The sequence below is a fragment of the Pholis gunnellus genome, assembly GCF_910591455.1.
Source record: "Pholis gunnellus genome assembly, chromosome: 16".
Taxonomy (NCBI): Eukaryota; Metazoa; Chordata; class Actinopteri; order Perciformes; family Pholidae; genus Pholis; species Pholis gunnellus.
Window position 1 is genome coordinate 15,023,694 of NC_136543.1, and position 24,617 is coordinate 15,048,310.

Here is a 24,617-nt window from a genome sequence, read left to right on the forward strand (position 1 = left end):
ATGTATATATCTACAAACGTATGTGTACGTAAGGATATCCGTGGATCTTCAGGAAGTGGGGTATCAAACAGCTAAATAAAACATCATAATGTCCTAGTTGGGGATTTATGTTAATGTGCAATAGATCTACTGTATTACTGACAGAAAGGGAGGAGGAAGAGAGGGAAAAAAAACAGTGAGGTAGAGGGAGTTATCTGGGTGACTCACTTGTCAAAGATGATCTTGATGGGGTAGCCTGGAGGAGCCTCAATGATCCATTCACAGTTGAGGGCCTCCTTATAGAGTTCTGGCCAGCCAGGGGAGAGGATGATTCCACTGGGAGCCTTCAAATCCCCTCCACATGGGGCTAACGGAGAGAAAGAAGATATTGAGGGAGAGAAGGAACAAATATAGATTGAATTATGCATGTCTTTCCCATCTGATATATGACAACGTCCATAGAAGATCCCATGCATCAGCTGGGGCTCATCCCATTTCTTTTAGTGCCGGGGTCTATCTAATGTAAATTGGTGAGAGCTCACTTCAAGGTTAACCGTTTCTCCTAGGAACACACCTATTCATTGTATGTGTGCATGTGTGCACACGGGCATGCATTGCATATCCATGTGTATGCATATGTGTCCTCTCCTATCCCTTTGTCTCTAAATCTGTCACCAAACCCCTCCCGCAAAAGTGCCGCCGTCGTCCCCATCAGACAGAGAAAAGGGAACATCTTTGATCGCCGGCGCAAAAGACACTTGAGCACATCGACCCCTCTCCGATACCCTCACCTCTGTTACTGCTCACTTTGCTGTACATCTCTGTGACTGCCTATCCTTAACCAGAACACACAGGCACAGTGGAGGGCTTAGTTACAGTGCCAGCTCCTCGCTCCCTTTGAAGTGGAATGATTTAATCAGCCAACTCAGCATACTGAAGGACATCTATAAAACGCATTACGCTACAAACGCAGGGGTATGATAGATGGTCTCAGGGGAATACAACGCTGCTGTGGCACACAGGGGGAAGTGACATGTTTTCATAATGGTTTCTGCCTTGCGTATCTTGAATAGTGAGCCTGATTAGGCCCCATAGAGCCCTAACCATGTCTGTGCTAAATGTGCTACGCCGCTGGTGTCCAAGAGCCTAAGCTGGTTAACACCTAACTTCCTTTTAGCTTTGCCAGCTCTATTGGTCTTTCTGATTTGCTGGAAATAGTTTATTGATAATGAGTCAGAGAAGGGTAAATGGATGGTTCAGCAACCTGCACGCAAGCACAGGATGTCTGCAGCAACAGATACTTGAGAGAACAAAGCTTCTGTATCACCACCAGCAATCGCCACCCTTTAGTCAGAGCTTTGTGATCTCTGCCATAAGCATGAGTTATTATTGTCATTACAGATAACGCTGATGACAATAATTAATTATATCTGCGACAAAATGTCAAATATATAGAATGACTGCATCGCAAAGGAAGCAGCAAATCTATTTAGATTGATTTCTTGTCCTCTCGTTTATCAACAATAATCCATTCAATATTTGGGTGTGCAGAAGATATAATCTCTTGACAATCCTGAGATGCAGTGAGGCTAAATTATTAGCCACAGTTAACATGAAAAAAGCATATTCCAATACCATGGTTTTGAACAGTTGTGCATAACCTATAACACAGTGGGCACCGGTCTAATGAGATGCTCGACCATGGAACAAATGCCTTCAAATCAAAATATATGCACATCTTCCTCTCAATGACTTTGTATCCTTTTTCTGAGCCACACGGCTAACTATGGCAGCTCAAACATAACTACAATGTGTGACATTTGATACAAAATACAGCACGGAATAAATCCCACTCATCTTATTAATATTCACTAATATTAAAAACTGTTATTATACGTTATTTTTTTTGTACACACCCATGTGTGTCCCCAGTAATAGGTTCCATCTCATGCCACCTAATGAAAAACGCTGGAGAGTGTAGTGAAAATGTTCCGGTTAGGCGACAAGCATCCGACACCTGTTGTAAGATGGCTGTCATGAAGGGTAACACTTGTTTACTCACCCTCACAGCGGGGAACTGCATTATCCCATACCACGTTGCCATCCTTGAGAATGCAAGAGATGGTTTGCGAGCCGTGGGTCTTAACGAAGCCCTCCTCGCACAGGAACGAGATTGAACTGCCCAGCTGAAGGCTCTCACCGAAGCGTTTCCCATTAACCGGCACACCTGGGTCTGGGCATTCGTTGTGACGAAATGCTATTGGACATACAGAGAGGAGATAGGGTTAGTATGAAGGAGAACACAGGTGATAGTGATAGAGAACAGCTCACCTGTAATTCGGCAGGTATTAATCCTTGTCACACATCACATTTTCCGTGTAAAGATGCTAATTTCCATAGAGATTCTAAAATGATTACCTGAGTTTCTGGACAAAACTTTTTTTCCCTACTGTCAGCATTTAGCAATGCCAGCATTTAACGAGAGAACATTTGTTTCACTTAGTGAGTCACATTGATTCAATATGCTGCAGTGATTACAGAGGGTGGGAAACAACACCGTATGCAGATCATCAGGCCGGATGACACCGTTGAATGATAGGTGGAGTAAACACAACAGGGAAAAATAGTTTTCCCACGTCCTCAAGATTTTATCCATCAAGCCTCTCAACGAAGCTTCAAGCAGGAACCAGTTAGAAAGGCCACGAAGCAACGCAGTCGCACAAGAAGAGGCATAACCCTGGAACAAGGCATGTAAACAAATACATCACCTCCACCACTATCTCCCTCACTTACTCTCTCGCTCTCACTCTTGTACACGCATACAGTGAGGTGACACGTGTAGGTGTTGATGAATCCCTCTTCTGTATCCATTGGACCCAAACAGAGTGCCAGCCACACCTCATCCATCACGATCATCTTATTTATTAAAGTGCCAGAAATCCCCTCAATACAGTTTGGCATGTGTTTAATTAGCATGAATGATGGAAGTTGCCCCCCCCCCCCAAAAAAAAAAAGAAAAACAGTCCTGCAGTTAGATGACACTGTTTTCAGGAACAAACCGTCATCTTCAATTAACCGGTCTTGACATTCATTCACCATGCTGCATTGGTAATTTATTTATTCATCTAACTCGATAATTAATGCATCAGTTGCCATGTGTTGCCCCCATTTGCAGCTTTACAGAGGCACCTGGGTGGGCATGATGACATGTCTGCAAATGAGCAAGATCGAGGTCCCTAAAGCCCTCCGGGAAGGCTGACGTATGTTATTTTAGCTAGAGCACCAGTATTTTAGGAACTAGAAACAGAATACAGGATGAGTCCTCAGAGTGCATTGCCATTTGACTTACCAGTTACTAAAATGTAATAGATCAAATGATCATACAAATAAATCATTCAGTGTGTTAATTACTAACACTGTGTTGAAGAGTTTCTCTAAAAATTTTGATGTCAAAACACCTTATCAGCTATATAGCAGGTATGAAGTCTATAGGCCCAGAAAAGACAGAAAACGGTGTCGTACTTTATTAGCTATTAGGCCTTACTGTTATAATAATGCACCTCCAAACATCAGACATCCATGTGAGATGATCTTTTACCGGGACACTTTGCATGGACGTCGCTGGATCTATCTATTTTTTTTTTTTTTTTTTTTTTTAAAGACTACAATAACTATGATGCTCAGCACATATTGCTTTTTAAGTACAAGGAGAGATGGCTGTTTATGATTCAACAAACCTAACCTATGAACATACATGTTCATGATAAACGATTAGACTAGAGCCATGTGTGAAGCAGTTAAACAAAAGTCATGCATATTTCTGTGTGCACAGTTACGTTCAGGCACATTACCGTCAGTAATAGAAACAGACAGCATTAGATGGGATTGAAGATGGAGTCCATTTCATGTTCTACTGCTCATTATATGATGATTTAAGGGCTACATGCTTTAGTAAAATATCCTTTTATTGCAGATGAGTTCTTTTGGTTGAATGATTCCAAAAGAACATGAGCTGCATTTTAGGGAACATTTTTTTGTGGCAGATTTTATGTGTGTCAAGCTTTGGACAATAAAAAGTTATTTTGTTTCCAAAGTAATGTTGAATGTGAGAAGTTATGTTCTTGTCTTTTACCACCGGGACTGTATTTTTGTTGTCTTATACTGTAAGTCCGTGTGGATTGGACACTTGTATGTGCACATTATTGTATTAATACAATAAACTAATGAAATGCTTCCCCCAAGCAGATGGATAACTCTGTAATGAGGTGGTGAACTCAGGGTGAGAAGTACAAAGAAGATCATACAAAAGCATCAAACTGTAAAAGTAAAAATAACACTTTATTGCCTACATTAAAGTGAGTCACTGCTACTAAATTCAGTACCAAATCTTATTGAGAAAAACCTCCCGACGGCACCTTAAAGATTACTATCAATCTTTGTGGCTTTATAGGGTTAGGGTCAGACACCATGGAAGGGAATATCTAATTTGGGATGTGTAAAAATGCAAAGATCAGGCTCATTACAAAATGATGCATATGCAATGAATGCACTGCCGCCGCCAAACCCTCATGGTACAGTATATCCCAGGAATGGGTTTACCAGCATGCAGCCAACAGTTACTGCGTCAGAGTACAAAACCCATCTGGAATTTCCTCACAAGTCAGCAACTACCCGGAATAGAATATAATGAGCACTTGCTGCAATGTATCTGTCAGGTAAGAATCCTGCGTCTTTCTTCGGGTTTTTATTTAGATGTCAAGTCTCTATTTATACAATAAAGACAGGGTTTTTGTCATCTCTCTATGTGACTGTGTGTGTGCAAAGAATGTGTTGCTGATGGCTGAAAGGGTTTATGCAGTCTGAGGGAGGCATAGATGTGGCAGACGATTCATCCATGCACACACACATACACGTACAGATACACATACTGTACCGTACATACGTGCAAACAATATAGAATACAAAACATCCAGTCAGTACAGGATTTTATGATTTCGTGGGGTGACCGTGGCTAAGTGGAGAGCAGGGGCCGTCCTTCAATCACACTCAATACCTACTTGTAAACGTGATGTTAAAGCCTCTGTCTGTGTAGGTGTGGTCAGTCAGAAACTCCAGCCGGGCCACATGGGCACTAGTTGTCATAGGAGGAGGTAGGGCGTCACCGGAATAGGTACCCAGGATAGGAGACTCAGCCTGACAAAAGAGAAGATTAAAGGCATCATAAGCTTAAAAATAAAAGAAGTCAGAGAGTAGAACAGCTGCCATGGGGAGGTAGACAGAATGACTCGCAAGTCCAATGACGCTGGAAGACGGGTTTAGTTCGTACACATATTTATAGTCTGCTTCTCCTACTGACGTGCACAATGACTGATCGACAGGACAATAGTTGTTGATGCAAAAAGAGCTATTCAAAGCAACTGAGAAATACAGCTTCTCATTCAACACTACCTTTCCGCCATCTTTTATCGAGAGGAAGTCAAACTGTTTCTCCATGCTGATGTCGTTGAAGGCCAGATTGATGCGGCTTTCAGGGTTGGTGATGATCAACCACACACAGTGCATATTGTTGCCGTACTCCTGAGGGTAGTTGGGAGACAGCAGCACCCCGGATGGAGTGGTAAAGTTGAAGAAACAGGAAACTATAAAAGGAATACAGAGATCCAGACAGAGAGAAATGGAGAGAAATAGAAATAAAACAAAGCAACTGAGTATCGTTTCGGAGGCTGAACATCATAAGGGATGATTCTATTTACTTTGGCTGACTACAAGATAATATGATTTGATACATTTTATTGAAGAAAATATGTGTGTGAAACTTGCCCATGACATTATTTTAGAAGAGGTTGTTGAACTATTTATCTACCATTATATGAGAATAAGGACTAGAAAGAACATCTTATATAAGAAAGCTTTGTGGACTGAAATGGGCATAGAAGAAGCCTAAGCCGAACTAAATCTGACAACAAAACCAGAAAAATCCTTGCTTTCAAGCAATGTCTAGCTATAAGGAAAGTGTTAGCAAAATGAAAGACTCATCTCCCTCCTTGAATACTGTCAAGGCTGTCACTTCATCCCAGTACCTCCAATTAATTTGCTTAGAAGGCAACGGCACAATACCTGGGTGTTACTGGGCAGACAGCCTTCCTTGAAAAGTCAGCTCACAATTTCTGCTCTGTTCACGGTGGTCTGTCAAGGCAAGTATATGCTTGGGAATGAAAATGACAGCACTGACGATGCTGTCCTTCACGGAGCTATCTACATCTGATGGGATACACAGACCACTACTCGGCTGTCATTGGCACTTGCCCCCACTTCTTCAACTATCCTTTGGTTTGTACATAATATTTGAGGTGAAACATAGGCCATGAAAAAGAAGGTTGTTCTAGCTTCCAGGTGCTGCGATCGATTGTGTAAGGATGTTTCACTTATTAACAGTACATTTAGAAATATTACGTAGGTTGGCATTTAAAGGATGCACCGAATTGTCTGACCAGACAATTCAATTTCAACAACCGTAAACTTGATTGCGAGCTCAACATCAACACTGACTAAATTGAATGTGGTTCAAAGATCATGCAGAAAGGTTATAGGGCGATTTGTAAGATGACTCGGGTCTTAGTAACACAAAACACTGTTTTATTTCACAAATGCACATTAGAGAGAGATACTTAAATATGCACTGGTGCTTCAAATATATGAATCTGCAGCCAAGGTTCCCTTTTGTTATTATTAATGATTAAATTAATCCTATTCAACTGCTTACCCAGCAGTGCAGGGTCAATGTTGATAACTTATATTCTCATCCTAAGTTTAAATAAGAGAGAGAGAGAAGACAAAGCTTCTGCCTTCTACCTTTTGCACTGATACGGTGAATGGATTTATCTCAACATTTCAATTAGTTCTGCATCTATGTGTGATTTCTTTATGACTCCATTCTTCCATTTCCCCTTATAAATGATTAGCTACAGGATGTAATTATCCCTTATACCTAATGCATGTGCAAATAAATAAGTAGGCTATGAACAATGCATTATCATATTGGATGACGAATACAAGCACCCGGCATTGTGTCGACATGGCTAAAATAGTTTGTTAAATGTTAACTAAATAAACAATGTTGAGCAATATTGTTGGCCAAAGGTTGTGCCAGCACATCATTCAGCTCAGTGATGTTTATCTAGATACTGCAGCTTTTTGTCCACCCTATTATCATATCAATAATACAAACAGTGGCCATTATCTGCACGGTCAGCTCTCTTTTCCTTTTGCCCTCCCCCGCTAACTCTCTCACTCTCTCTGTGTTTGTCTTTCGTGGCTTTAATTACTTAATAAGCGCTCTTACTGTTTCAAAAGCCACGGCCTCTGCTGGGCAAACTGTTGGGATAATCTGATCATTTATTATGCAGCCCTCTCTGCACTCCTCTGCACAACCATACATATTTATGCTCCTCTTGATTAGTGATGCACCACGCACCCTGTACATGGTGCATGTAGAATCTAAATGACATAAGGTATCCAGGAGCTTACAAACACAGCTGGGTTTCTTAGCCGACCACTGGTTGTTCTTCTGGCAGGTGATGTTCTTCTTCCCCACCATCTCAAAGGCAGGCAGACACTCAAAGTAGAGTCGTTCCCCGTGACGAAAACTTGTCCCCTCCCGCTTGCCATAAGCTGGGATTCCGGGATCTCCACAACTGCCTTGGTCAATTTCTGTTTGGGTAAAAATAAACACGTAGGTAAGAATGTTAAGTATGCAAAGAAGAAATAAATCAATAAAGAGCTGCTCCTGTTTGAATCACACTAGATATACATTTAAAGGTTACAATTAAATTAACACAAGCCCTCTCCTCCTCTCTTTAACCTTTATATTGTCTGAAAAAAAGTAATAATGGACCACAACGGTGGCCCTGTAAATGAGAAGTGTCCGTTCTACAGTTTTACTAACAAATGCTAGATGGATTAGTTAAAAAAGAGAAGGGAAAAGAGACATCTCAACTTCAGGTTATTACTGACTGTAGCCTCCAGCTGATTCTGACTTTGATTTGATTGATACTACTAAAAAGGCAATAAGTGATACGAAGATGCAGGACCTCACACTAAATCTAAACAGATAGAGCTGTTTCTCATTCACTCCTTTTTCAGGAGAATGTGGATTCAGCTTATTACCACTGATTTAGTCTGACCCTATATTTTGACAGGGCAAAAGTCCTCGGGTGGCCAATTGAAAAATATTCACCCAAAACGAATTTAACCATTTACATATATATATATTTTGTTTCTTTTGCTGACTATGGAAGCCTGGAAGAATAGTGCAGTCATGTAGTCTGCAGTCCAGAGAAGAACAATACTTCCCTTAATCATTCTGTACAACGCTATTCTGCAGCTAACGCTTTCCACCAGCACATTGTCCACCTTTCTTCCCACAGGGACGACGAGGAAAAAATACATTTACAACTTGTGGAAAACAATAAGGTGAACATTACATGCAGAATAGGACGCACTCTACATTATTACCAGCTCTTATTACAGGAACATTGTGCCAATTTTTGTATTTATGTTTTGGTAGCAACACAATCGGCAGAGAGTTCTATTGACTAAATAGTAAATGTGTGCCTCAGTGAATTCTGGTTTCAGGTTTAGATTTTGGTAAGACACACTTGACCTAGGGCAAGATGAGGAAGAAATACTTGAATAGAGAGGGTTTGCATGGAGTGGGAAATCGTGGAGAACTTAAAGGTACATGTCCTTAGCAGTAACCTTAGTCGGTTAATGAATCTCTAGCTGAAGAGTGATTGGGGTCATTGCTTCATTGTTCCTGGTTTTATTAAAAGAATCGAAGACAGTCCTGTCTAGCGGCTTCAATGAATATTAGCAATGACTGAATCAGTTGAAGAGTTAATTTTGGGCTGAAGAGGCAGACTAGCATGGCATCAAAATCAATATGATTTCTTTATTGTCCCTTAACAGGTATTGCATTTCAGGACGATTTCATTTTTCAGCAAGCAGTCCTTACTTCTCTTTATCCTCCGAAAACGTGAATCACTTATGTTGCAAACCTCTCTCACATCGGTCTCTCTCTCTCCCTGCAAATGTATCTTTCCCCTTACTGTGTGATAAACGTTCACACTTGCATTGGAAGCTGACGTGAGCACTTTAAGGTGCATGCACAAACTCACACACAAACACACACACACACACACACACACACCCGCACACCTCATGAACCCTTCTTCCTTAAAACCACACACGCCAATTTCATTATTGCAAGATTTATGCATCCCTCTTTCTTTCACTCACTCTTCTTTCTACTTTTCGGAGGTTGCATATTGCAGATGGGAATGCTGAGGCATCCTATCGAGGCATCCGGATGGGGGAACACAGAAAGCGAATAAGCTCATCCATCCAGGAAATGATGGCAGGGCCTAATACGATTTTAAATCGCACCAGGGGCGGTGCTGGGTATAAATCCATACTCAGCCCTAATGATGATCATCATTTAGAACACATATTTAGAGCTCAATGCGGTTTGGATGTATGGCTGTCCTAAGGCAGCCTCATTCACAAGACAACTCATTGATCTCACGTCGAAGTCACCTTTAAAAGGGGGGATGCTGAAAGCGAGTTTTGAGTTGGGCCTGAGAGAAAATTAAAATATTTAAAGCGAATGATTAAGATCCAACAGAAACTACATCTGGAAGAACACGACAGCTATAGGACAAACACACTTGTTTGTCACTATCACAGACACACCGAAGAACTCAAACTCAAACTCAGACTCTCAAGTGAGGCCTCTCTGCCTCATGGGCCCTTACAATTAGAACTTGAGGGAAAATGGAGGCAATAAATAAGAGCCCTTTGAAGTGAGTGTGAACATTGGCTTGTGCATGTGTTTCATGGACTTGTCTGTTGGTATACATGAGATTGTGAATGTATGTGTGCGTGTCTGTGTTTGTTGTGTATAAGAGCAGGCAGGAGTGCAAAGGCATTTGATTCTCATGAATAAGCGAAGAGATGGCATATTTGTTGTTCCTGTCTGTTTGACATTCCGGAGTAATCCAAGCGTCGTAATGGGACTCAGACTCACATTACCGTCAACAAAGTCACTGCAATCTCCTAAGGCCTAAAACGACAAGAGGACTTTAATAATAAAGTTTGCTCGTAAAACACACAATCGCATAGAATATCTCAATGTGGCTTCACGGACCAATGTTTCCAAAACCAAATAAAAGCCTTACAGATTAGTGAAGTGGCCTGTTTACAAAATTTGGACACTGTCGACTAATAATAACTACATTAACTGTGCAGTTAAGCGAATGTAATTGCATATCTTATCGGTGGGTATTAGCCCTACTCAAGCACTGACAACATTTTGCCACCAGACAGTTACACGTGGCACATTTCCTACTTTCCACCATTAAAAGCCGTCTGATCGGGCTCTAAAAAGCTTACTGTTAAAAGCTTAAAATTGTAGTTAAGTGATTGCGGCCACTGCAGAGTGTGTGCAATCCACACTCAGATTGAAGAGTAAGGTGGGAGTGTGTGTACTGCAATGACTGTGTTTGCAATTACACTTGATGATCAGGCTTAAAATACAAGTAATTGTGAATGCAAATTAGATTTTGGGTGCTCCAATCTGGGAGGTGAAGTGGTTCAAAGCGTTTCTTCCCCTTCATTAAGTAGAACTCATTGTTTTAATTACACTTTGGTTTAGCATGCTGCTCCACTTTCTCTGTTATTTTTACTGATAATAAATAAGCATCTGCGGGCAAGGGAGAAGACTCGCTGTGCCTCTGAGAGAAGAATATCTAGAAGAAGAACTCTGGCAAACTCCTCAAATTCACAGAGATGCACACAGTCGGACAGAACACACACATAGAGATCGACGAACTCACACTGTCACTTATTTCTGTCTCTCTGGTCTTCACACATGAACCCCCCCCACACACACACACACACACAAACATAATGGTACACGCACACACAGATACACACTAGGATTAGGCAAAAGCGTCAGCTATCTGCAGTATTCTACATTGATGGCCCGTTGCCTGTTTTACCAAAATAAGTACCTTTATTGTCCTGGCTGAAGGCATCGAACATGACATAAATAATTAATCTCAAAGCATCATTTGCACAATATGCAAAGGAAACAGCAATTTGGGATTCCATTCACTGGTAATCCTCGACTAGACTGAGTACTTCTTTGTAGTCGAGCTGTAATCTAGAGATGCAGCATGTTAATGCGAACGAAGCAGCTCACATGGCAGCGAGTGCCAGGCCCATTATTTTATGACGCTAGTAAGCTTCACTACAAAAGTCTTCTCTGACCCCTATGCTCTTGAAACTAAACTCATGATGATCCATACAGGCAAGGACAATAACAGAGTGAACCGAAGCAAAACATATCGGTGCCCGTGATGTCAGCTTTGATCAATTAGTCCCAATGCACGAGGGTAAATGACCCAAAAAAGACACGTCATTCTAATCGAGACTCTCAAAGAAAGAGTTACTTTTTTTTAAAATGCGGTCAGCGAGCCGGCGCATCCCACTGACTGACAATCGCACATGTTGAAGCACCCTTACCTTCGTAGGACACCTTGAATCCCAGGGAGCCACTGGTGTCGTCTGTTTTAAAGTTTAGCCACATCAGGTGACTGGTGCTGACCACAAGGTCTGGGGTGGTGGTTCCAGACAGGCTAAAAAAAGAAAGAGACAAGAGGACAGGTTCTTCTAAGATTATTGAGAACATTAGGTGTGTCGATTGTGAAACCTGGATGAATTAAGTTTAAGCAGTGTTTGCACTTACTGCAGCACTTGGTGTCACTTTAATAGCCGAAGGCCCCGTTTCTACTGCATCATTAAAACAACTTTCACGCGAGCAGGAAAAACAACACCTGAAGTTATATATTAAACTATCTGACTTTTCTCATCAAAGAAAAGTGCTCTAAAACGGTTGCAGGCAATTCTAGTCTGAGAAGCCTTTTTTATTTATTTTTTTCCTAACCCTTTAATTCAAAACAGTTGGGGACAGGAAAGTGGAAAATGAAGGCAAGATCAGTCAATGCCACAGAAGTAATTTAATCCTGTTTGAATAGTAATTCCCCCAACTCTAATTAGGAAGTGTATAGCTGTGGAGTAAGTGATTAGGGGATCTAATTGTAGTGATGGCACACAAAGGATGGTGGGAGTAGTAAGGAAGTGGTGTCTGGATAGGTTGGGTCTGTGTTTTGTCTTTTCCTGCAGCCATTTTGTAATTTGTGGTGAGTTTCTGTGAATTTGTCTATGAATAAGTGGGAGGAAAAATGCAATAAATAAAAAGCATATCCAAAGAAGCACCACAGTGCATCAAATGACTGGGATTCACCCTTGCATTCTCCTTTCTTTATATTGTTTGCATTAATAAAACTAAAGCTGAGTAACTCATTTTTTCAAATGATATGTTGCCTGTTTGACCAATAGAATTCCATGAATTATACTTCCTATAAACACAGGTTTGCAGGTATGGACAATGTTATGGAACATCCAACCTAACTCATTTGGTCAGTGTGTACAGTGAGCACAGTGTCTTTCAAGCGACATGAGGGGATTTGATTGGCTGTGTCTCATTTCTTATTTAACCACCACATGTATGACTGTGGTGCAGTACGGTAACATGCCTCTGATCTTAAAATCACAACAAAAAAACCCTAAACGATGCACACACTTGCCTACACCACTGATTCACAAATATAGTCCTAAATTAAACTGTGCAGGTAGCTGCAGTATATTCCCCAAATTCGTGTGTGCAAGAGTGCATCCGATCCTGATGAGAAAACTGCTCACTCTACTTTCATATCATGAAGAGGGAGTCCAGAGGGCATGGGAAGTCCTTAATTGAAAAGATTTGGTTCGTTTTCTGTGTTGTGCAAGTATATGCACAGGAATATTAAAGTGAGGAAGATCTCCCCTTAAAAACAAACCCCTCCTCCACAAATCACCCCCTTCATTTATCTCCCACCTCCTTCCAGTTCCCACCCCTGTGAGGCTATCTGGCATAAAAATTGATCCATAAAATCTTTATTAAGGTGGTAAATTTCTGCACAATTAATAACAACACACTGTGAATTGTAATGGAGCGTCTGCTAGCACAAACTCCATTAGGGGAATCAATATGCAGTTTGCAATGCTGAACCACATGGCTGTGAACTTGTTTTTAACATTGAAAAGAGTGATGATTGACAAGGTGGTGCGGCATCTATTTTTCATGCACTACTGCATCAGGTGGTGATGAAATAAAAGAGACACATCACAACAGAGAGAAAAGGGCTGGAGGGTAAACGGAAAAGAGAGGGATGCTGCCCGTTGCAGGGAAGCGGAAGAGGAGGAAAGGCAAGTGTGCCAATAAAAGAAAGGTGAAGAGGAAAGAGAAAGCAAAAGACCGAATTTGATTACATGGAGCGGCACAAAATGAAAATAACTGAAGGAGACGATGGTGCGAAGTAAAAGCCAGCAGAAGTTAGAGAACGGAGGGAAGGTTAAAGGGAAAAAAAAGACACGGGTCGAAAGAGTCACTCACACGTGGAAGATGGTCTTCTGGTCTCCCACCACCTTGCCGTCCCCCACCGTCAGGGTGTCGTAGCCTCGCTCCAGTTCAAAGTCCTCAAATGTCAGTTTGATCACCTAGACGACAGCAGGGACATTGCCAACACAACTGTAAACGACTTGAATGCTCCTGACACCAGGTACCAGAGGAGAGACCCGCTTCACATCTGTGACTCTCCGTCCCTCTGGCCATCCATCCGTCTCTTTTGAATGTTTTGTCTGGCACAATTCCATCTCCACATAAGTTCTCAATTTGTTTATATCTTTCAGTTTGATGTGGCCACAGAGTTTTGTTGATGCATGTGACTGCGTGAGTCTATTTTACGACATCGGACTTCCTATCTAGTTATTATGAAACCTCGCCCACTAATCAAATATATGATTGCCTGCCAGACGGTCTGCATGACCCCTGCTAGCTGGCTCATCAAATCAGCAGGTTGCAGATGCCTTTGTGGCCTATCTAGCCAGACTCAAAACGACTTTAAGCACATCAGGAGACGTGGCAGGGAATATAAGGTTATCCACGAGGTGAATATATAATCGTAAAGGTGACACGCAGGTTTTAAAAGATTTATGAATTGGATTTTAACAGTGAGGAAAAGGCAGACCTATTCATTTCATCTCATATCTATGCTGCAGGTAGGAGTGTAAGAGAGAAGGTGGAACAAGGTAAGAGAATCAATAAGCGTGCCCTAGCTGAAGGAAGCAAGGGGCAACGCTAATAAAGACAGACAGACAACTACGGTTCGATCATGATGGTGCAAAATGTTGATACATAAAGAGAAAACAGCAGGGTAATGTGGGACACTAAAATATAAATAAATAAAAAGTAAAACAAGGGCTGTCTTTATCTCCTATTTTAAATTGGCTGCCAATGATTTCCGCCAAATTCTTAATGTTTTCAGAGGGCTGAGAGAGTCAGGCCTAATGAAAAAGCTTATATAAATGCAAATTGCATTCTGTCCTATGTTAAACCCAGTGCCTAATGAAAATTGCCAAGGAGGAGAGGAGAGATGGATGGTGTGTAGGCAAAATAGGTCAGATCACTAGATAAATAGAGTTTCACACCACACACTCATCTCCCATCAGCAAGCCAACAGGTGACGCAGGAGGTGAGGGAGGAATGAACAAGAAAAAGGGAAAAAAAGCACAGCCGCCATATATATATATACTTTATATTGTTTGCCGTCTCTGACGTCATGTCTGACATTTTGGTTGTTTCAGAAAAGAGGCCGCAGTGTCCCTGACACTGTCAGATAAACATTTAAATGATTGCCAGCCCAAAAAGCAGCCGCAGTCGGTACCTTCAGGACATACCGAAGAAGCAACACTTGACAAGAAACCACATTAGTCATGATGGCATGAGGCTACATTTAGGTCTAGAAGAGCAGAGTCACGTCCTACCCAACCTCCCTTTGCAGTTCCGCCTCAGTCTCCTGCCTGACCTAACGTCTCCTCTGGCTGGGCCTATGCGGACGGGCAGGAATACAAGCCCATTACATCTCTAAACAGAAAGAACTGCCTCGCTCTATCATCATCTGCACCAGACAACAGAGCGAGAGACAGCCCAAAGTACCGTTGTCTGTTTCAGCAAGCTGCCTGCCGGCTTGGTGTACGCAGTGGTGTCTATATGTGTGTGTATGTATGCATGCAAGCGGAGGGGTTGGGTAGGTGTACGTTGTATCTGACTACCCCCCCCTCTGCCTTGACTCTCACCTCACATAGCCTCTCCTTAACTCGGCAAAGTGCAATAAGAGAACACATTTGTAAAACCATTATGTTGGGAGTTCAGAGAAGGATATTTGGCAGTAGAACAGCTGGGTGGCCTTGAACACAACTCCAAAGTCAATAGTCTGAACAGAGTGGCTATGACACTTTCATGATATCCTCCGAGCATGCTCTCAAACCCATTCCATTACTTTTCTGTCCATTTTTACTCTTTTCTCCTCTTCCTCACCACAGGTGATTCTAACAACTCTTTGTGTCTTCCGTTGGATCAGTTACACCATTCTCCCCCACCTCTTTCATTTTCCCTGTGTCCCACATTTTTTCTGAGCGAGCTTCAGTCACATGGTGTGCTCAACAGCCCCCTAAATGTCCTGTAGCAATTATCAAAAGCATAAAGTGAGTCGTGTGTGTCAGACAGAGAAGAGCTTCCTTTGGAGTTGCCCTTTTTTTTAACAGGTGCAAACACACCAGTCAACTGATTTTCAGTTTGCTGGCAGCTAAACACACCACTTAACACACTGCTGGAAACAGGCGATTAAAGTGGCAAAGCTAAATTAGCAATGCACTGTTGCTTAATTCCCACATGCAATGACTTTTACCTTCGATGTGTCTGTGGCTGTGATGAGCCAAGTGCAGTTGGCATTGTTGTCATACTGGACCGGGTAGTTTGGAGATGTGATGACACCACTTGGTCCTCTCAACTGTCCTCCACACATTGGCGCTGCAAGGTAAGACACAGAAAGCGACCAAATGTTTAGTTATTTACAGTTTAAAAGCACACGTAATCATTTATAAACCACAAAAGATGTAGGATCCGTCAAACCGTCTCATGTATTTCATGTTGAATCCACAAGTCATTATGCTGTTTGACTGCTAGACATACCTCAACTACCTCAGCCTCCACCTGTTAACGCACTGTTGAAGTTGAAGCTGTTTGGCTTGCTAATGATAGCTCGGCCTTTTTTTATTTTTAAACCGCTATCAACTGCTGTGCATCCTTCAAACGCTTGACTTGCCAATTTAGTGTGGCACCAGAGACAATAGATTAATGAAAAACTCAATCAAACCCATAAATCACACAGTTCTACCACATGTCTAAAACACACTGGGGAGTAAATATTATCAGGGTCATTTATTAGAAGAATAAAACAAAGAATATGACTGTTTTTATGATCCTCTGCATTGTTAAATGTTTCTAAATAAGGCAGCCACCAGTTGGGGCCTGTAAAGGAGATGTGTGGGTGACTTTATCAGAGGAAAACAATACATGTATCAAATATATTGAGTATTGCATTTCATATTCTCCTTAAAAGGAGGTGAGCAGTTAGCAAACCAAGCTTTAAAAGGACAGTGTGACTTTTTTTTTTGATGTAGGTCGGAGGGCATCTACATGGCAGAACTGTTAAACACCCCTTCAATTTAAAGCAGAATTTCTAATGAGTACTTTAAAGGAAGTGAGTGTGTACGTGTGTACATATGTGGGGATAACCTGAAAGTATTTGAAAGAGCCTGAACCAGCTACCCTAAATTTAATGAGTTACGTCTGAGATAGGTCCTGCGGGTTTTTAAGCCCCACACCCCCCCCCTCGCCCACCAAAATCACCCCTATTAAAATGTAAAAAGAACTTTGGCGAAGTTAAAGGGAAAATAAAGTAATTCATGTGAGCTCTGCTGACAGTTAGGGTGACCTTGACAAAAATAATGCAGCAGAGAGGATATCCACTCCTATCTTTTCTCTTTTTTTCGTTATCGTGCCTGATACACCCACATCCTGTGTGATCAGTGACATGAAAGTGTAACCGGGACATGAACACAAAGAGAACCGTGGATTTCATGTGAGGGGAATGAATTTTGCAGCCAGAGATTACGTATTTTTTTCCCCGCGCTAATGATAATGATGTAGAATTTAATGATGACTAATGCTAATTTAGGATACAGATATTCAATTATTCCTGGATGATTTTGAATCTCCATTGAAGCAGAACAAAAGCTCAGTATCAAAAGTTAAATGAGGATGATGGAATGAGATATTCTTTAAAGGGCAATTTCACGGACGTCATTCTCTCAATCTTTACGTAACAAAGAAAAGCAACTGCATGTGATACTGTGGCCGGCATTCAAAAAGGCACAATCACTTCTCTGTGTCTTTTCAGATCAAAGAACAACATAAGACAAAGGTGTCAGTACCAGGCCTTCAGTACTGTTTGATGTTTTATGAAATGTAGATGATATACAGTATCTTTGATAGATGAAGATCCATCACCCCCCCCCCCCCAACCCATATAATATCCTTCTGAGATCATGCCCCCCCACTCCATAGTGCTGTAATTTAATATTGGTAAGAAACTGGATTAGTCGAGGAAAAATAGAGGTACCTGTGGAAAGCTAAATTTTTAAGAGCGCATTAACTGAAGTGGAATAACAATGATGGCCCATAGGTGATGTTAAAGGGGATACTGCAGGTGATTACATTACACGTTTCCATCAGAGATTAGGGTGTTCAAAGGCCCTAATGGGCAAACTGGTATAAGATGGCTGATGCAATATATGCTAATTTACAAATCTTGCTAGGGCAAAGGCATATTTCTGATTGGCTAGTACTTATTACCTTCCTTTGGTTGAATTGGTTAGGTTTAGGCATGAGTAAGATTGGTTAGATTTAGGGTAAAAAGCATCTCGGTAAACCAACCAGGGGCGGAATCTGGGGAATTAGAGGCAGAGTAGGGCATCCTCTGTGGACAAGAGGCTTATTGTTTACAGCCCGATTAGGAACTTGAGATGCAAGTTGAGAGACGACGTGTACAACTGTATTTATTTTAATTGTACTTAACTTAATTTTAAACAAATAAAAAGCTAAATGTATATGAATGCAGAATCTGTTGCAAAATTGTTTGTTATGACTCAGCATTTTGTAATTACAAGGTGTTTTGGGAATAATGATAAAGCATTACCTGCAGTCATATGAATACATTTAAATGAATATAAACAATATAAACGCGCTGTACAGCACAGGTGCTGTACAGCGCGTTTTAACATTCTCACTGAAAAAACGCTGCCTGCTGCAAAGCAGAGGGCCCTCTTCATGTTGTCACATTGTTTTCACACCGTCACTTTAATCATTGTGATACAACATATTGATTAATAGCCTTTTCCTCGTTGGCCTTTGCCAAATGTCTACTCAACTACTACCAAGACATTGCTTGTGATGGTGGAACATGCATAATTTAAAATACTAAGGCCCATTTTTGTTTCTTGCTAACATGAGCTGAGTCATGACAAATATGCAGCTTTGCACTGATCAACGATACTGCATTTGACTATTTTGCTCTGCCCGAGTGCTTTCAGATTAACACTTAACTCTGTGAAATTGAGACCAGAGACGAATGCCTTAAAACATGTTGATATGAATTTTGTAGTCTTCTAAAATAAAACATTTAAGTAAGGGCCAGTATGCTAAATATGTCTTATTGATTGGATACTTTCACGAGGATTGGGTTTTTTACTTGTACCCTCTAAGAGAACACTACCACTAGGTTAAATAAGAATAAGTCCTGCTCCAACAAATACATTTTACAAGTCAGATATCCATAAATTGAATAATTATTTGACACAAAAATCAAATCAACTCTGATTATTCAGTTCACTGAGGCTAAAAAGTGAAACCAAGCAGCACATGAGCATCAGCGACACCGTACAGGGAGTCTGACCACTCTTCCTGCCTGTCACAAAATGGTCTGAAGTGAGGAAGATATGACTGATGGGCAGCACTATGCCAGCATGGCTAAACAGCAGGAAGCAAAAGGAGGCCGGCCAGAAGTCAAAGTCAGGGCAGTCACAACAAAATGATGAATACTAAATTGCAAAAAAAAAAAAAGAGATGGACTGGGCATCTGCACAAATTGACAGCACAGTCGCAAGCAAACTCATCAGTATGAAAATACAAATGTGAGTCACATTTAGACTACCGCCATTACACATGTGTATAGATGGACGACCCACGTGTCAATCCTTACCTCTGCATATAGGCCGATCGTCACTCCAGCCTACATAGCTGTCTGTCACTCTGAGACAACTGATGCTCTTTGAGCCCTGCAGTTCATAACCCTCGTCGCAGGAGAAATGCACTGTGGATCCTCGCCTGCAGTCAGATTGCATGCAGGGGAAACACATCAGCGTTACAAACCTTCCTGTAGAAATCACTTTTTTAGCAGTGGGAGCGTAGTGCACATGAGCTGAGAGTACCAAGAAAAGAAAAAAAAAAGATGTTCACTGCTGAAAAAGAGGACAGATATTTTCTAAAACTCCCCGGGTGTGATTTCAAAAAGTGTTGCATTGTGGGAGGCAGATGTTAACCATGTGTCTGCGTTACAGTTCACCACTAATAGAGACAACAGCTCTCACAGGAATAAAACTCCATAATCTCGCCACAGAGGCAGCCTATTAGTGTGCAGTGGCTCTAATGGTAGAGTATTTCTTTTAGTGGACACATTTCTGAATCAGGTTCGGTTGCATTGACTTTATGGGGCATGCCGTTGAGTAATGTGCTGTACGCTCGAGCACGTTTCAAGATCCAGTCCCTGATTGTTATGGCAGCCAGTAGTTTCCTCCCAGCTCACCGTTGATTCAATCTCAACTGTGAACAAAGTTAAGATCATCAGTGGTGTACTGGGAGATACGTTGGGAATTAATTGCAACTGAATTTTAAACAGCAAAATGTCAAAACTGTGGCGTTTTTGACACCCAACAGTTAACTTTTCTTCTCTACTTCCCAGAGAAATTGGAAGTGGAACTAATTAAACTCTGATATTAAACACAAGACGAATTAACTGACAACGTTAAATGCAGAACAAAATCTTAACAACAAACTGTCACAGAGCACTTTCATACCCAATTAGGCCTCAATCATTAAAATGAGGAAAACTCAAAACCTTGTGTTAAAGCTACTTATTTTAAAGAATTGTGACAAAAATCACATATATAAAAACAAGGCAGATGGATTCAATATCGACAAAAAAAGTGCAGAAGTAAGAAATTATCCAGAAGCCATATATGTTATTACCGCAAAGCTCAAGCCAGTATTAGTAATATAGGTATTATAGCTTAATAGGGTCCTTTGTCATTTTGTCTTAAAGAAAAGCACTTCTTACGAAACTTGATTGACCATCTTTTCTAAATAAATGTATTGTCTATCCGTCCCATTGTCTCAATCTGCCTGTTCTTGTTCGGAATCTTTTATCTATTCAGTTACAATTGCCACTTAATTATTTGCTCCTGAAATCATCCTCCGCTCGCTTTTACCTGAAGTCTGTGCCTTTTCTTTTTCCTCGATCGGGGATCCCCGGGTCTGGACACATGTTGTGTCCCTGCGCTACGCCCATCTGAGACACTAATGGGGGGAATACAGAGAAAAAATGAGATTACAGATTGTCCAACAAAAGAAAGTTAATTCTGAAAATGTTCCATTTTGATGCATTGCATTACGGAAGATTTCCATTCATATGAACGTGGCTATGTGTTTTCACAAGCTGGTTGCACTACTAGGGTTAGGTCTAGGGTAACATGATGAATGGGGGCAGTCCTTTAACCACAGCCCGACTTTAGTTCGAGGAAATATTGGACTTCTATTTGACACCACGTGTTGCCTGTGCTGTTTACATTTGTCTTGGTGTCTATGCAAAAAGTCTTTACAAGCACAGTTCCCATAAGAAGATAAGAAACTGCTAAAGAATATTAAGGCTCATTGTTATGAGTTTATTTGTTGTTTACTTTCTGCCCTCTGGTGGCCAACAGTCCCTTTACAATTACAGAAGAAATGTAAAGATACTATTGGTATTGATCTATTGATATTTACACCTGCACCAGCTTTGTGCACATTAGTTCATTCGGCATACACTTTTACCATCCCTGGTGGTGCTCTGTTTATTCATGTCACCGGGTACAAAACAGTGGAAGGTTAAGTGCCAGAAGGGGTCAAATAAACTTGGCCAACCCGGAGAACCCACCTGACTGACTGGGAGGGGTCAAACTTCCGCAGGGCCAAACCAATGTGACACCTGCTCATTGGCCAGGAGTCCAGTGTGAGGCAAGACAGCAATGAATTTTAAACAAGGCTCACTGGTGTCAGCAGAGGCAATTAAAAATTGGCAGGAATAAGGGAAGATAGACTTACTGTTGGATTGAGTTAAATCAGGAATGTGTGACTGTGCCTGTCAGGCTTCATCACGTCTTTATAGGAGATACTGCATGCATTTTGTCTTATTCATAAAAACAATTGATTGAACTTATATTTGATGTAAACATCTTTAGATCAGACTTTAACAATTGAAATGCAAACTCAATATTTGAGTATAGCAGCAGAAAGTGATGTGGTTGCAGGGAAGTAATTCACTTTTTTATTTCTACTCGAAAAAAAACGTTTCCCATAATATGCATATTTGTTTTGATCTGGGGCAACGGGCAATGAAATTATGTAAAACAAAATAAAGTGCGTGGGACAAATCATTTTAAAGTGGAAGCAGGTAAAGTGAAATAAAAAAGCATAAAAGCAATGCAAATGAAAGGAAACAAGAACTTTTTGAGAGACGTACGGATTAAAAGCAAACGATAAAAGTTGGAGGTAGAAGTGGATAAACTTAATTGTAAATGGCCTTGAGGCAGCATTACCATGAATGCAACTCTTTTTTTGTTCTACAAGTTGTTCTTAAACAGCCCTCTGTGTCAGTTGGGTGACTCATCGCTGTCAAGTTGTTAATGTTCGAGATGTTCAAATGAAGCTGATTGGGATAATAAGCGGTGAGCTCAGACAGAGGGTGAGACAGAACAAGGGCAAGGAAGACATTAACGTGATGCTGACGTAGAGGTGCTTTCCATTCTGCCACACTGTGCCGGGTAAATATCCGTCCACACTTCTTTTTGGAGGACATGGTCGAGTGATTCTGTCCCTTGTTTACTCAGGGGGGACATTGCACTGAGTAAGTGAAACTATTCCTGTCAGACAAGTTTATTTGCAAAACAAAGTTGTCAGTTAAGGTTTGCAACTTACACACTGATATCTTGTGGTGGTTGTCTTTGCTCGGCAACATCTTCACACCTCGAGACTTAAGTTCAGTCATCTTCTTCACTGGGGAGGAACACAGAGCAGAGAGGCATGTAAGACAGCAGGAAGTGCAATAATGACGCCCACACATTTCAGCAGAGACAAAAGGTGTGCAGCAGATAAAATATATGATATAAAACAATCCATAAACCATTGCCTACACCCACCCAGATATGTTCACAGCAGTTTCAACAAAGCAATTGAACAACAATGTGGTAAATTTGCCAAATTAGAAAGTTATTACAGCAATAAAACCAAACTTTTCAGAATAAAAGGATCTATAACATAGATATGTAATGTTCATAACAATTATACATTTAGTTTACATAGAAAAAGAGAGCTCAACAAAGTCCAATATCTTTGCAATTTTAAGGATAGAAGCGTGCAGGGAATAAAATCACTATTTCATTACGAAGATTAGAGGGCAGGGTAAATGAGGAGCAAAAGTTATACAATTCAAGTTTTATACAATAAATAAATTAAAATGATTGAGTTTCATAATAATTGTGGAGAAAATAAACAAACACAAACATCATAGCAAAGTCGGAGGCTCATATAAATGCACATACTTACTCACATATTTCAAAAACACCAGCAGCGTCGTGCCTGCAACCCTTTCAATCTATCCAATTGAATTACTCACGGTTCCTGACGATGGAATTTTAATTGTAATTGTATTCTTTGCTCAGTTTTTAGCTGTGTTGTATTTCAAAGCCAAGCTGAGCCATGTGTCAAAAAGTCGCTCCGTTATGCGTCTGGACGGAAAATCACAACACAGAATTGTTTTCAGATTTGTTACAAAGGAGGGTTTGATGTGGTATGGCTGCTTCCTGTGCCACATAACATGAAGGACACTGAAGAATAAAATAAACAGAGACAGCAGTCTTTACATTACTCCAACATACCGCTCCTGTGGAATCATGGGAACTGTCATGATGAGAATGGCTGGTAGGAGATGGGGGATGGCAGAGTGTTGAATCTAATTAAAGTATTAGCCTCCAATTCCTCTCTGATCTTCTAAACATGTTTATCTAAAATTGAACTTGTAAACCCTCTAAACCCCCTCTTTCGCTCCCTGTCTTTTCCATTTCTCTCTCTTCTTATTCTTGTCCCATCGGCTCTGAGATTTCCAGCGGATTGCTGGAGGTGAGGTCCTAAGAGATCACCTTTTGTGTGGATGAACTAATCATTTTTCCCTGTCCATTCCTTCTCAAAGTTGATCCTTGAACCTGAAATGGATGCACAGGACAAGATTGTGTCTGTGTGAGCTTGTGTGTGTGTGTGTGTGTGTGTGTGTTATGATAATAATTCTTCAAATCCTCAAAGCAACTATTCTGCCAAAAAGATTAATTCAAAACGGTCAAAATCTTAAAATGACGCAGATCATAGTTCGGGAAATATCAGCTCATTTGCACAAGAAACATGAATAATGTCAGTCTACCGTCTTATTTTCTTAATTGGACCTCATAACATATTGATGATTGTATTATTCATTTTCTATTGACAATGGTGCGAAGTAAAAGGCATAAGTGTCTCATTTGGGAACACTTTGTTCCCGTAGGAGCAACAACGTGCTCAGTAATTTCCATTGCAACGCGCCTCTTGGATTATGAGATACATGTTGGAAACTTCACGAGGATAGCTCATTATGGGAGAGTTAGTCCTCTGGGGAGTACAAATATGTTTCATTTCAGGGCTGATTGTTACTAGATCATTGTTATCTCTTGCGAACAAGTGGAATATTGTATTCAGATTCTGGCACTAGGGAAGGGTTCCCTCGAGGACCATATCTGAATCAAATATCATGAAAATCCAGCAATTTCTTTGCTGATCCCTTGGTAAAAAGTTAAAACTGGTACACATTAATAATATCCTTTTGCAATATCAAAACTTCTTTTTATCTCACCTTGGTACTGGGCGCTGAAACCTCTCAACTTGTGGTTGCCATCAGAGGTGAAGTGAAGCCGAAGCCAATTCTTGCTGCTAATGATGGGTGAGGGAAGGTTGGGGCCAGTGAACCTGTAGACACAGAAACGTAGAGAAGAGTGCGTTTGATTATTTTTTTTACCATTTTTTTAACATTTTACCACGTGACTGTTTTAATAACCAAATGTGAAAGCAGCAGATTGCAGCATTTAGCATATCCTGTACACTCGTAAATGTATTTAAGATTAAAGTCCAGGCATGTACCAGTGTAATCTCTAGCATCAGTCGAAGCACTCAGATGACGGCT

At 40.9% G+C, this 24,617-nt stretch overlaps 1 protein-coding gene across 1 annotated transcript in view; it reads right to left on the reverse strand.

Moving 5' to 3' along the window:
- The window catches only part of csmd2 (CUB and Sushi multiple domains 2), a gene marked incomplete at both ends in the record, with an annotated part of 202,691 nt that overhangs the window by 83,889 nt on the left and 94,185 nt on the right, over positions 1 to 24,617 (reverse strand). Inside the window, 12 exons of the mRNA XM_079176438.1 lie at positions 208 to 346; positions 2,042 to 2,236; positions 5,037 to 5,172; positions 5,428 to 5,618; positions 7,507 to 7,689; positions 11,563 to 11,675; positions 13,535 to 13,638; positions 15,888 to 16,009; positions 19,302 to 19,426; positions 20,587 to 20,674; positions 22,331 to 22,408; positions 24,291 to 24,403. Of these exons, the coding sequence (XP_079032564.1) occupies positions 208 to 346; positions 2,042 to 2,236; positions 5,037 to 5,172; positions 5,428 to 5,618; positions 7,507 to 7,689; positions 11,563 to 11,675; positions 13,535 to 13,638; positions 15,888 to 16,009; positions 19,302 to 19,426; positions 20,587 to 20,674; positions 22,331 to 22,408; positions 24,291 to 24,403 (1,587 nt within the window). The remainder of the gene's footprint in view (positions 1 to 207; positions 347 to 2,041; positions 2,237 to 5,036; positions 5,173 to 5,427; positions 5,619 to 7,506; positions 7,690 to 11,562; positions 11,676 to 13,534; positions 13,639 to 15,887; positions 16,010 to 19,301; positions 19,427 to 20,586; positions 20,675 to 22,330; positions 22,409 to 24,290; positions 24,404 to 24,617) is intronic.